The 14,371-nt window shown below is 52.3% G+C and overlaps 1 protein-coding gene across 1 annotated transcript in view; it reads left to right on the top strand.

Moving 5' to 3' along the window:
- DNAAF9 (dynein axonemal assembly factor 9) overlaps positions 1-14,371 on the top strand; it is a 1,049,036-nt gene that overhangs the window by 921,737 nt on the left and 112,928 nt on the right. The window contains exon 35 of the mRNA XM_085642690.1: positions 11,039-11,104. Within this exon, the coding sequence (XP_085498816.1) occupies positions 11,039-11,104 (66 nt within the window). The remainder of the gene's footprint in view (positions 1-11,038; positions 11,105-14,371) is intronic.

The raw sequence follows: 14,371 nt of genomic DNA, 5'->3' as shown, positions 1-14,371 counted from the left end.
CCCCTCCCACGTGCTTATGACTTTGAGTATACCCCTGGAAGAGAACTAGAATTAAAGGTAAGTAACTTATCCTTGTCGACTTACAAGCAAATTTTGTTTGGTACCACAGCTATGGTCTGATGTGCTGTGACAAGGCTTCATTTTACTTATGATTTCTTTTTTAATGTTTAGATTTTTCTTTGATATATTTTGGTATTGCACTAATAGGTGCATTTCTTTGTTCCATAGTGTATTGTAAAGCGCTTTTGGACTGAATTCTCAGATCTGAAAGAGACACGTTAGTGATAGATTCCTTACCTTAGAATATTCCCCAGGCGTCAGTCTGGATCCGGTAAGTTTTCTGCTTAGCAGTACCCCTGCGCGCCAGTAGGTGGCGTCGTGCGGCTCCGTGCCAGTCACTGGCGTCGTGCGCACCAAGATGACGTCACGGAGGCTCCTTAGGCGCCACCCATGCGCGCTGACATCAGTTCTTTCTTTTTCCGCGACGAAAGCGCAGATCCGGATTGAGCACGCACCCCGGTCAATTTTTGATCACTTTTTTGAGACTTTTGTCTCCTTCTCTTGTCTCCTGGTGCACGTAGGGATGCCCGGCTTTAAGTCTTGTGGGTCGTGCCGCCATAATATGTTGGTGGCGGATGCCCATGATGTCTGCCTCTACTGCCTGGAGACCGACCATGACTCTCGGGATTGTCGGGACTGCCGTGCCATGGCACCGAAGGCCTTGCGGGAGCGGCGCCGGAAGTTGCTGGAAGTCCGGCACTCTTCTCACTGCCGCTCCGGGTCTAGGGGCCGTTCGCGGGACCGCTCGCAGGACCGTTGCTCCTCGGACTCTAAATCTTCACCTTCAGATTCCGGTAAGCGATGCCATAAGAAGAAGTCGAAGAAGCGTGTTCGCTCTCTGACGTCCCCCCGTTGCTCCCAGAGGTTGCCGAGGGGGACAGGTTCTCCGCCCCTGCGGCTCCTCCGGAGCCTGGGAGTCCCCCGGCCTACCCGCTATTCCCGGGTCCGTCAGTGACTCCCGAACAGATGCAAGAGGTTCTTGCCGCCGTGGACCGCCTGTTTAGGCCTCTGGCTCCCGTCGGCGCTCCTGCGGGCCCCGCGGTCCCGGGTCCAGATCCTGTTGGCTTGGCGGCACCGCCTCCGGCACCGGCCCCAGAGCCACTGGATCCAGCGCCCGCGGCTCTGGCGCCACAAAGTGCAGCACCGCTGGCTCCGGCCCGACCCTGCCCTTGGCTCCGGCCCCAGCTCCGCCCCTGGCTCAGCCACATGCGCCGCACTGGGTGCCGTTTATCCCGCCCCTGCCCCAGTTCTTGGACCATTTCGTTCCGACCTGGGATCCTCATTGGGATGCGTTTCCGGGTCGGCCCCGGCCGGCGCCGCTGGTCCCCTCTCCAGCTCCGGTTCTGCCGCCGCGGCAGGCTCCTTCTACCCCGGAGCCGGATGATGACTGGGACGGCTCCAAGGACCCCCTTGCGCGGCCGTGTGACTCCGAGCAGGATTGGGTGGATGACCTTCAAGATGCGCGTGAACTTGATGTGTCTTCTGACCGGGGGTTTGCCTCCCCTCTGCCTACTTTGGAGGAGGGCGCTTCCTACACTATGGTGCTGCGTCGAGCTGCGGAGGCTCTCCATCTCGACCTCCCAATGGTAGCCCTTAAGACCAACCTCCTTACGGAGGTGCTCCAGACGGCGTCTACGTCGTCGGAGCCGCTGCTCCCTTTCAATGAGGCCCTTACCGAAGACCTCTTGGGCACTTTGTTGCGGCCGGCCTCGGGGTCACCGGTGGATAAGAACATCGCTAGGCGTAATCGCCCGGCTCCTGCTGCACGTTGGGATGCCCGGCTTTAAGTCTTGTGGGTCGTGCCACCATAATATGTTGGTGGTGGACCCCCATGATGTCTGCCTCTACTGCCTGGAGACCGACCATGACTCCCGGGATTGTTGGGACTGCCGTGCCATGGCACCGAAGGCCTTGCGGGAGCCGCGCCGGAAGTTGCTGGAGGTCCGGCAGTCTTCTCACTGCCGCTCCGGGTCTAGGGGCCGTTCACGGGACTGCCCGGACTCTAAATCTTCACCTTCAGATACCGGTAAGCGATGCCATAAGAAATCGAAGAAGCGTGTTCGCTCTCTGACGTCCCCCCGTCGTTCCCCAGAGGTTGACAAGGGGGACAGGGGCTCCGCCCCTGCGGATCCTCCGGAGCCTGGGAGTCCCCTGGCCTACCCGCTATTCCCGGGTCCGTCGGTGACTCCCGAACAGATGCAAGAGTTTCTTGCTACCATGGACCCCCTGTTTAGGCCTCTGGCTCCCGCCGGCGCTCCTGCGGGCCCCGCGGTCCCGTGTCCAAATCCTGTTGACCCGGCGGCGCCGGCCCCAGAGCCACTGGATCCAGCGGCTCTGGCGCCACAAGGTGCAGCACCGCTGGCTCCGGCCCCGGCGCTGCCATTGGCTCCGGCCCCAGCGCCGCCCCTGGCTCAGTCACAGGCGCCGCACTGAGTGCCGTTTATCCTGCCCCTGCCCCAGTTCTCGGACCATTTCGTTCCGACCTGGGATCCTCATTGGGATGCGGTTCCGGGTCAGCCCCGTCCGGCGCCGCTGGTCCCCTCTCCAGCTCCGGTCCTGCCGCCGCGGCAGGATCCTTCTACCCCGGAGCCGGATGAGGACTGGGACGGCTCCAAGGACCCCCTTGCGCGGCAGTGTGACTCCGAGCAGGATTGGGTGGATGACCTTCAAGATGCGGGTGAACTTGATGTGTCTTCTGACCTGGGGTTTGCCTCCCCTCTGCCTACTTTGGAGGAGGGCGCTTCCTACACTATGGTGCTGCCTCGAGCTGCGGAGGCTCTCCATCTCGACCTCCCAATGGTGGCCCTTAAGACCAACCTCCTTACGGAGGTGCTCCAGACGGCGTCTACGTCGTCGGAGCCACTGCTCCCTTTCAATGAGGCCCTTACCGAAGTCCTCTTGGGCACTTCGTTGCGGATGGCCTCGGGGTCACCGGTGCATAAGAACGTCGCTAGGCGTAATCGCCCGGCACCTGGTGACCCTGTCTTCTTGACCACTCACCCCACGCCTGAGAGCCTGGTCATTCAGACCTCAACGTCGCATGATAAGGACTCTAAGAAGCTGGACCAATATGGCAAGAGGTTGTTCTCCTTGGCCAGCTTGGGGTTGCGGTCGGTTAATACCGCCTGCTTGTTGGGCCGTTACTCCCACGCCGTGTGGGATAAGGTAGCAGAGGTCCTGCCTCAGTGTTCTGAAGAGGTCCAAAGAAGGACAAAGGTCTGTGCCCTATCTTAGACCTCTGGAACGTCAATCGCTTCCTCCAGAAGGAGAAGTTAAAGATGCTTACGCTTGTTCATGTCTTGTCTGCCCTAGACCCGCAAGACTGCCTGGTAGCGTTGGACTTGCAGGATGCTTATTTTCATATCCCCATCCTGCCAGGCCACCGGCGTTAACTACGGTTCATGGTGGTCCACAAGCACTTTCAGTTCACCATGCTCCCTCTCGGACTGACCAGTGCCCCTCGGGTGTTCACGAAAGTAATGGTGGTGGTCGCAGCTCATCTGCGCAGATCAGGGGTTTCAGTCTTCCCGTATCTCGACGACTGGCTGTTGTAGGCGGGCTCGCCCCAGGCAGTCATCTACCACCTGCAGACTACAGCCGACCTCCGGCATTTGCTGGGGTTTTCCATCAACGTGTCGAAGTCGCACCTGATTCCCTCTCAGAAGCTCCTCTTCATCGGAGCAGTTCTGGACACGTCACAGTTTCGGGTTTATCCTCCTGAACAGCGAGTCCGGGACATTCAGGCTATAATTCTGATCTTTCGGCCCTGGTCCTGGGTTTCGGTCAGGAATACCCCGAGGCTGGTGGGCCTCATGGCCTCCTGCATCCTGCTGATCTATCATGCCAGATGGCATATGCGGGCCCTGCAGTGGGACCTGAAGTTCCAGTGGACGCAGCATCGGGGAAACCTGTCCGACTACGTCCAGAACTCGGAGGGCACTGCACAGGACTTGCAGTGGTGGCTCACGAACCAGCGTTGGGTCTGCACCAGATCCCTCTCCCTTCCCCAACCGGAGCACACAGTAGTGACGGAGACGTCCCTCCTGGGATGGAGCGGCCACATGGGAGAGGCCGAGATCAGAGGCCTCTGGTCTCCGGCGGAGTCCAAGCTCCATATCAACCTTTTGGAGCTCAGGGCGATCCTACTTGCACTGAAAGGATTCCTTCCCTCTGTCAAGGGGAGAGTAGTGCAGGTGTTCACGGACAACACCACCGCCATGTGGTACTGCAACAAGCAGAGAGTAGTGGGGTCATGGACGCTATGTCAGGAGCCTCTGGACGTGGCTGGAACACCAAGGCATTTCCTTGGTGGTCCAACACCTGGCAGGTACCCTGAATGCCAGGGTGGACGAACTCAGCCGCAGGTGCATTTTGGATCACGAATGGCGTCTTCACTCGGAGGTGGCACACAGTCTCTTTCAGCACTGGGGAGAACCTTGGTTAGATCTATTCGCCACCGAAGAGAACGTGCAATGTCAGCAGTTCTGCACGTTGGAATTTCCAAGGCGGCACTCGCTCGGAGACGCTTTTCGGCACGAGTGGAGTTGCGGTCTGTTGTATGCCTTTCCGCCTATACCACTTCTGCCCAGAGTGCTGAAGAAGATTCGGCGCGACCGGGCCCAAGTCATCCTTGTGGCTCCGGATTGGGCACGAAGATACTGGTATCCCGAGCTACTCAGCATGGCGATTGATCCCCCGATCCGACTACCTCTTCGGGAGGATCTTCTGTCGCAGCAGCAGGGGACGGTCCTCCACCTGAATCTGTCCAGCTTCCACCTCCATGCTTGGAGATTGAGCGGCGACAGTTGACAGCTTTCGATCTTCCTCCCGAAGTCTGTGATGTCATTCTGGCAGCCAGGCGTCCCTCCACTAAGACTGTATACGCCTGCAGGTGGAACAAGTTTCTGGCATGGTGCACAGCTAAGGCTGTGGACCCCCTTTCTGCACCTCTTTCCGAAGTCCTTCTGTTCGAGCCCCTTCATACCTGTCCTTTGCGTCTTCTCACTCTTAAGACGGCTTTCATGGTAGCTATCACCTCTGCCAGAAGAGTGAGCTCCAGGCTCTTTTTTCCAAGCCTCCTTTCCTTTCTGTTCATCCGGACAAGGTGGTTTTAAGGACCCGTCCTTCTTTTTTGCCAAAGGTTGTCACGCCCAGACCATCACTTTGCCAACCTTCTTTCCGCATCCTTCAAAAGAGGAAGAGAGGCTCCACCGTCTGGACCCAAAACGTGCGCTCTCGTTCTATCTGAAGCGCACACAGCGATTCCGGGTGGATGACTAGCTCTTTGTTGACTACATGGGTGCGAAAAAAGGTTGGGCCGGGCACAAACGGACCATCTCTCGGTGGTTTGTTCTGTGCGTCAAAGTATGTTACTCGTTGCTAAGAAGGAGCCTGCTGTGGGGCTGCGTTCCCATTCTACCAGGGCGACGGCAGCCTCTACTGCTTTGGGACGCGGCGTTCTCTTGCAGAACATTTGTCAGGCAACTACATGGGCCTCACTGCACACGTTTACCAAGCATTACTGTCTTGACAGTCAAGTCCGGGGAGACAGCTTCTTTGACGGTTCTGTTCTCTGTGACTTTCTGGTGTAATCCTGTTCGCAGACCCACCACCGGGGTTCGTATTGCTGGGGTATCTATTCTAAGGTAAGGAATCTATCACTAACGTGTCTCTTTCAGATGTACAAGTTACTACTTGTGTAACGATATATCTGTAAGAGACATTAGTTAGTGATAGATTCCTTACCGCCCCACCCATCCTCCCCGTTCTGCGAACTGATTCTAGGGTTAAGGTCATCCCTTTCAGGGCCCTAGTTTCTTGGCACCAGTGGTCAGTTTCTTGCATGGCTCTTCGTTCCTGGCGCGGAAAGTCGTGTACAGAACTGACGTCGGCGCGCATGGGTGGCGCCTAAGTAGTCTCCGTGACGTCATCTCGGCGCTTACGACGCCACCTGCTGATGCGCAGGGGTACTGCTAGCAAATCTTTCTGGATCCAGTCTGACGCCTGGGGATATTCTAAGGTAAGGAATCTATCACTAACTAATGTCTCTTACAGATATATCGTTACACAAGTAGTAACTTGTGCATCTGTTGTCGGTCCACCTGTTCGCCTCGGAGGCGTGAAAAAAGTGGGTGGAACTGATGTCATCACGCCGACGAGGCTCTCTTATGGCTGCAGTGACATCATGCGGAGTCGCGAGCGGAGCCGGCGTCCTCGTCGGCGTGGAGAGCTTGGAAAAAATTCAGCGGATTGCTGGCGCAGGAAATATTCATAAGGTGAGGAATCCACAGGCAGATACTGTATCCACCAGAAAAAGTGTTACCGAAAGTAAGTAACTTGTTCGTTTTGTATGGAAGAAAAGTAACTATCTTAAACCTGAAAAAGTCTTGCTTACTTTGTATTGTAGTATCCCCAGTGTGATATATAGGCATGTCACCCGAGTAGTCGATGTAATCAAAAGTACTGCAAAAGTAATCAAGAGTACTTTCTATGCAATTTAAACTGTTTCTAAAGTGTATACAAACGTGTAAACATTGCAAATTTAACCACAACTGCACTTCCTTGGAAAGTCTTGCGTTTGAAAGTATATTTCACTTACCTGTGCCAAGTCCTGCTTGGTTCTAAAATAAAAACATAAGTATATCTTTTTTATACTTACCCAATTGGTCTGGATTCTGTCTCCGAGTGTGTGTAACGAGTCCTTGATTGAGTGATTACTGTAAATGCTTAACACAGCCCCTGGATAAGCCTAACTTCTTGCCCACTCTACCACAAAGAGAGCTGTTAGTACATACCTAATTTAGCCTCTGCTATACCTCTGGGGACTCCCTGGACTCTGTGCACACTATACCTTACTTTAGTATAGTATAGACGGAGCCAGCTTCCTACACTAGCCATCCCGTTTACAGGGGGTGTATACACCTGCCAGAGCTGCCTTGTTTCTGACTTCTGAGAGCAGAGCTCTCACCTCATAGGGGTCAGAAGGACGTCTGCAGTGGCAGGCCGGACTGTACCAGTCAGTCAGCATACTAGTGGTTTGATTTGATCAAAGCGTTGTAGCCGATCGTCCACGTCCATAAACCCACCATATGGAATAATAGGGGACAACGCTGCCTATATAGTGTTGAGCCAGGTCTTAAGTGTCTTTCTAAAAGGCAGCCGCACTGTGGCCGTTGTAAGGCACTTCAGAAGAGACTTCCAAAGTCTGCCTGCAGCAACCGAGAAGACTCTGCCTCCTCATTTCTTCTTTCGAGTCCTATGCACAGAGACTAAATTCCGGTGTGTTTTGCGAAGGTTTCTTGCTGAAGTGTACCATTGAAACATCTCTTTAATCCCAACAGGGCTAGTGAGATGAAGGGCCTTGTGCACAGTACAGATACCATACAGACATAATGATTTTTCTGATGGTGAGCCAATGGAGATCACACAGCCCAGCAGCAGCTGATTGGCATCTCGGAATATCAAGGATCGCTCTGGCAAGCCCATTTGGCGCCACCTGAAGTTTCTGCTGGACATGACCAGGGCTAATGCGACCCGCTTTCGTGCCGGCAATGGGATAAAAGGGAATATTTTCATAAGTATCCTTATAAACCAAAAGCAGGTCACTACAGTGCGATTAGCCTGGCCATTAAGTGTGAGTTCGGTGTCTCAAATGACACTGACATTTTTTCCCTTCTCGACTGGAACAGGACTGGTACGTAACGATTCCAGCATGATGTTGGCATCCCAAAGAGGTGTATTTCGGTTTTATCACTGTTTAGCTTCCAAAATTCCGTCCCATCCAGTCGGCGACTGACGACATGCATTGTTAGAAGTTATCAGCGGTGTTGGCAGAGTTCTTAGGCATTGACACAGTGATCTGTGTGTCGTCAGCATAGGAAATCGCATACATCCCATAGGTCCGAATGGTGTCAGCCAGTGGAGAGACTTACAGAGAGAAGTGTGGAGAAGTGTGGCTCAATGATTAGAGCGGCAGACCCTGATGCAGAGGTCTAGCCCGGGACCAGGGTTCAATTCCCCGCCTCTGCGGGTCTTGGGCTCAAAAATTCCACGGACCTGATAATTCTCGCCTCGGTGCCATTCCAATCATGGAGTCCCACTCTGCAACTCTGGGCAATAGCTTGCTTAATCTCCACAACGGCCCCCACAACGCTAAGGATGCCTGGCCTCCACCTTGGGGGTGCCCAGGAGTGGACGCCTTTCTATGAGGAAAGTGGGCAGAAGAGCCAGAGCCTATTGTCTGATACACATATCTTGAAGGTGTTCAATCAGTAGCAAGGCAGAGATGGTATCAAAGGATGCGGGTAGGTCTAAAAGTACCCACACAGGGTCTTGTCCCTCATCCACTAACTTCCTAATACAGTCCATGGCTGAGATTAATGCCATTTCAGTTCCATGATGTTTTCTGAAGCCGAACTGGGAATTGTCCAGACATACATGCTCTTTCGCAAATTCCATCAAATGGTCGTTCAGGTGTTTCTCGAGGATCTTACCTGAAAGTGGGAGCAGCAAAATTGGAAGGTAATGTTTAAGATCCTTGCTATCCAAATTGTTTTTTTGTATCTGATAGAGACTACTAGCCGCAGATTCCTTAACGTTGAATTGTTCCCATCCTCGTCGCCGGCAGGCCCCTCTGGTTTCCAGTTGCGGCATCGGTCGCCCTCTGAGGCCCGGAGACGTCGTTCGCCCCTTATGGGTAAGTCGCAGCGCATGTCGCCGAGGTCCTCGATCTCACTTCTGTCTGCTGTCGGGGGCACTAGTTCCCGGAGCCCTCCGTACGCGCGCCCCCGGGAGTCATATGCCGCGGCTCTGCAGGCCTCCCTTGGGTCCTCTCCTGTCCATGGGGCGTCCTCGGGGCCTCCGATACTTACGATGTCCCCGACGGACTCGCTGGTGGGTTCGCCCCCGGCGCCAAATAAGCCCTTGTCCTCCAGGGACGAAGGAGATATGGTGCCGTCCGGGTGCGGCCCGGCTGAGTCCCCCTCTACGACCCATAGCACCCGTGCCATGCCGCATAGTTCCATGGGGCTCCCTGTGGCGTCGCAGGTGGTTGCTGGTGCTCAAAGCCTTGCTTCGAGCACACCTTGGCCTTCCGGACAGGCGGCCGCTTGCTTGGAGCTGGGTACGGCGCCGTAAACTCGCCTCCCCTGCTCCAACTCCGCTTTTTACTACGGAGTCAGAGCCTGTAATGGTTGAGACTGAGTTGGCACCGGTGCGGCGCCGGAGGCTTGCCTCCCCGGCTCCGGCGCCATCCCCTTCTTCGGAAGCAGAGCTTGACGTGGAATCGGCGCCAGATGGGGCCGACTCGGCGCCGGATGGAGGCGACTCGGTGCCGGACAGGGCAGGGTCGGCGCCAACCGAAGGCGTTTTGGCGCTGCATCGGCGCAGTGTCTGATACCTTCTTTTATGATGGTGCTTTGCACCATCCGCCTTATTTGGTTTCCAGATTTTTCATCCCTCGCACACTGTTCCCATACTTTCACAGTTTTGTTGGTGGCTCGGCGTTGTACCGTGGAAAAGTTTCTCCAAAGAAAACTGACGTCCGCGCGCCGGGAGGGACTTATATGACCTCGCTGATGTCACGTACGTGGACGACGTCAGGGCAGGGTCGTGGGGCGCCGTCCCCCGGCGTGCAGAGGTGCTGCTGCAAAAAGTTTTCCGGATCTAGTCTGACGTCTGGGGATATTCTAAGTTAAGGAATCTGCGGCAAGACAACGTCTCTACCAGATACATCGTTACTGAAGGTAAGTAACTCATACGTCATGTTTTCACTTTTGTCTGCACCATGTCATGCCGCCTGCAATGGCAGCTTGCATGAGTGTGGTGAGGGGTCCCTTATGGTCGCACCATGGTAAACAACCTTTATAAGAAAACTTTTTTTCTGCAGGGAATCACAACGCAGTCGTTATAACGACCGATTTGTGATTCCGCATACCATTACTCCGCAAGTCGGAACAACGACTTGCGGAGGGGGGGGGTGAAGGTGTTGGATTTAAAATCCAACACCTTCCCTACTGTCCGCACACACTGAAGTTGGAATAGTAAATTATACTATTCCAACATCCAGCGCCCCTCCCCCCCTTCCGCAAGTCGTTGTTCCGACTTGCGGAGTAATGGTATGCGGAATCACAACGCGGTCGTTGTAACAACCGCATTGTGATTCCCTGCGGAAAAAAAGAATGCGGGATAAGGAGGCATATTCTGGCACAATACATGCTGAAGCCCTTAGGAACCCTCTTTAGTACCCATACCCTAGGCACCAGGGGTACCATCTACTAGGCACTTACAGGGTTCTAAAGGTATGGCCAATCGGGGAATAATTGTACAGTTTTAGGGAAAGAGATATGACACTGGGCACCTGGTTATCAATAACCCAGTGCACTTCTGTCAAAATTGCAGCAAATATCAGGCAAAAAGTGAGCGGGACTGTCAACAAGGGGCACTTTCCTACAGTACGTGTATAACATGGTGAGCTTTCACAACCTCAACATATAACACACCCAGCTTTCTCACACCTATGAATATAAGGCTGGTGTCTCTGTAACCTATTTACTGCCCTGATAGGAAATTAACTACCAGACGAGAGCTTATTCATCATACAATTTGACATACAAGTAACTTATTCTTCTTTAACAAGGACTGTGTATTACACAGCAACTCACTATCACATAGTTGCTCATTAATAAGAGTATCCCAAACCCAGTCAACCTTTTTTCTGTACGGTTGGATAATTCATCTGTTGGATAAGATTATAACTGAAACTGTGAAATTTTAATGGTCAAATTCTCTGTGCGTTGATGTGATCCACTGCAGAGAAAAATGTTCACTGCAAATTAGTGTGTTAAATCCAGTAATTATTACAGGATGGTCACTGTTTAGAATTAACCTAATTCTCACTGATTATTGATGGCGTAGAAGTGTGCAAATCTTTGTGCTGCTTTTCTGTACAGTCTGTACTAATATGATCGTTCTCAAACAGAGGCCACAGAGAAGACCCCTTAGAACAAGAGGAATGCTATCCCTGCAGGAGATTAAAAATATTCATGTAAGTTTCGGAGCATTGCTTATGTTTCATGTGATGTCATTTGAGTTTGATTTTATTCTTAGTATCTTTGCAAATGAGAGTGCTTAACACAAAATAAAGTTTCGAACAAAATTAACAATCATTTACAATATATTTAAAAATGTAAAACTTGTGTCAATAGTGGTTCTATTTTCAGTTTTTTTTTTAAAACATAATAGTAACTTTCTTCGGGAACAGATTAGGGTTGATTGTTCCCTTATAAGTACTTTAGTTTCCATGCCCAATTTAGTATCTCTTTATCTAACACTACTTCAGTGCTCGGTTAAAGCCCACCAGTATATAAAGCCCCTTCAAAGAGTAGCAGCCTACTTCCTATCCAAATGCCTTAAACCTTACCGTGCATTAGGTATAGCTTAGGGTCAGCCCTCTTCCGCCATTGGATTATTTGCATCTGGCATCTTCAACAACTCATTAAGTCAAATGGTCATCACATTTTGGGTCAAACCACAGCAGTTTGCAGATGCTTAGATTTTCCAATTTGGCACAAAATTCCTGGATCTGCCCTGCCATATGTTTCTCAATTCACATTTACCATTCACAGTGCTGGCATCTCTTACAGAATGGACACAGTATGTATCTCTGATAAAATGCAGCTTATTAATTAACCATTGCGATGCCAGAGGAGAGTGAGTCCTGACACTTTCTTTTATCCTGCATCACTAAGTCTCAGACTGACGTGTCTTGATGTGCTGTGAGGAGAAGAGTTGCGCAACCTTTAGCCCATGCACATGTTTTGTGCAATGCGCATCTGATGGCGACTTCTAGACGCAGGTTCCTTAACCTAGAATTATCTCCAGTCGTCAGACTGTATCTTAAATTTTTTCATGAGCAGTACCCTTGAGCATCAGTAGGTGGCGTCAAGTCGAATGTGACGTGTGTGACGCCTAAATAGGCACCACCCCAGCGCGCTGACATTTTCTCTTTTCTTTGTGCACAAGTTAGCACAGATCTGGGGCGGGCTACCCCTTCAGCTACTTTTTGAAGTAGCTTTTTTCGACTTTGAAAGGTTTTTGAGAGTTTTCTCTCTTAGTGTGGCAAGAATGTCCTCTTGAAAGGCTGGCTTCAAGCCCTAGGAGACAAGTGGTCCCTCAAGCTCCTGGTTGCGCGGCATATGACGTTGCGACGGTCTCAATCCTGGTCAAGAGGAAGGTCCCGGGATCAGTCTTGGAGCCCACCTTGACCTTTCGCGATGCCGACGCTTGTGGTGCCCCCATTCTGATCCTCCAACACGGATCCGGATGGGTGTCCCTGATGGCGTCTGGAGCCATGCCTTGCAGGTCGGAGCCTATGCCCAATTCTTATGGGCTAGGACTTTGAGAGGATTGGGAGGGCTCACTGGATCCTGAAGAATACCAACCTTTTGGCCCAAACATAGACTGGTGCGAGGATTTGGCGGAAGCCAGCGGACTGAACACCTCTCCAGATACTGGCATGCTTTCTCCCCCTTCCGTAGCTATGGAGGAAGGATCATAATTTGCAATGGTGGTCAGGGCTGTACTGGGAACCCAAAGCAGCCCTAACAAATTTTTCGGACCAGCCCCTGGGGGTGGGAGGGAGTGCAAGTTTGAAACACTGCAGCATTTGTTACTGAGGACCTATAATGCAGCACTGCTGCAAAACTGGCTCCCAGTAACAAAACCGGCCCCTACCCTTCCAGCCTCCCAGGGAAACGCTGGATGCCTGCTACAGCCAGTCCAGCCTTGTGGTGAGAAGAGTGGCCAAGGTCCTGGACCTTAGCCTGCCCTCTGCGGCTGTCAAGATCAAATGTCTTGACGGAAGTGCTTCAACTGGGAGTGCCCCCTTCAGCACTGCTTCTCCCATTTGATGAGCCCTACAGACATCCTGCTTGGGACCTGGTCCAAGCCCAGCACAGGGGCTCCTGTGAACAGGACGATGGCCCTCTGTCACTGCTGCTCTCTAGGGGACACCAACTTCCTCACACAACACCCTACTCCATAGAGGTTGGTGGTCAAAGCCTCCACCTCCCACGTAAATCCTAGCCCATTCCCTACATCACCCATGGATGGGACATCCAAGAGGCTGAACACCTTAGGGAAGAAGATGTTCTCTTCCACCAGTCTGGCACTGCAGTTCCTGAACACAGTGTACCTTTTGGACTTCTACTACCAGGCTATGCGCAGGTGTTGCCCATGGCCCTCTCCCAAGCGGTTGCTGATGGGAGATATGCAGCCATGTTAACCATCTGATGTGGACTGGATACCACGACTCGGTGGGGAGAGCGGTTTCATCGAGGGTCTGCTTACGGCTCCACGCCTGTCTGAGGACTAGCTTTTTAGGGGATGTCCATGCATCGCTTATGGACATGCCCTTTGATGGCTCGCGTCTCTTCGGAGACAAGGCAGATTCAGCGCTGAAGTGCTTTAAGGACAGCAGGGCTACGGCCAGGTCCTCGTGCCTTTTCATGGCCTCCCGCAATCCCCAATCCGCCTTTCACTCCGTTCATGGCAATGGAAGGGGCTTCCACTTGGGTCTACCACCGTGTCGAACAAGCTTCCCAGCCTCTGCGCGGCCGAAGATGCGGTGTCCACAGACCTTGTGGGTCAGGCAGCCAGAGGTCTGGCCAGTCCACTACCTCCCGGCAGTCGCAGACTCTAGACACTTGTAGTCTGACTCTTACCATCATGGGCACCTAGTGGGAGGCAGGATACGCCATCGTCTGCCCCACCGGGGCAAAGGAGAATATCTGAGGTGAGGAATGCTTGCTTGCCTTTAATGAATCTGGTTTTGGAGTGCATAACCGAATCGAGTTATCCAGTAAAGGAAATTCGACGTCGTGTGGTTCAGTCAAATCTGCTTTATTGTCAGCTGTTAATGTCAGACGCGTTTCGCCTGCCCAGCAGACTTGCTCACTAACATTTCAATAAAGTTTTTTCGTCAATTTAACTGTAAGTGTTACCGTGTCATGTGAGGACTACAAAACCTAAAAAGTTAAAATAGAATTGTAGTTTTTAGTTAAATTCATCATTTTACAACAATCATAGAGCATTGCTTGTACCAAAGTAGGATTAATTGCTCACATTACAAGTGCATGTGCAATATACATTCACGTGTTCGTAAAAACCCAAAGATTCTAAATATTGAATTCTTAATTTTTAACATCTGACCAACACAATTGCGCAGTAAGGGCCACTTGGCAACTCGTATTCAGGCCACCTTGCAACTTAATATTGCCCATTATATTATAAAGCTCTTCACTGCCCCAGTGGG

Source organism: Triturus cristatus, chromosome 2_2 (genome assembly GCF_964204655.1).
Source record: "Triturus cristatus chromosome 2_2, aTriCri1.1, whole genome shotgun sequence".
Classification (NCBI taxonomy): domain Eukaryota; kingdom Metazoa; phylum Chordata; class Amphibia; order Caudata; family Salamandridae; genus Triturus; species Triturus cristatus.
This window is presented reverse-complemented; position numbering and strand designations above follow the sequence as displayed.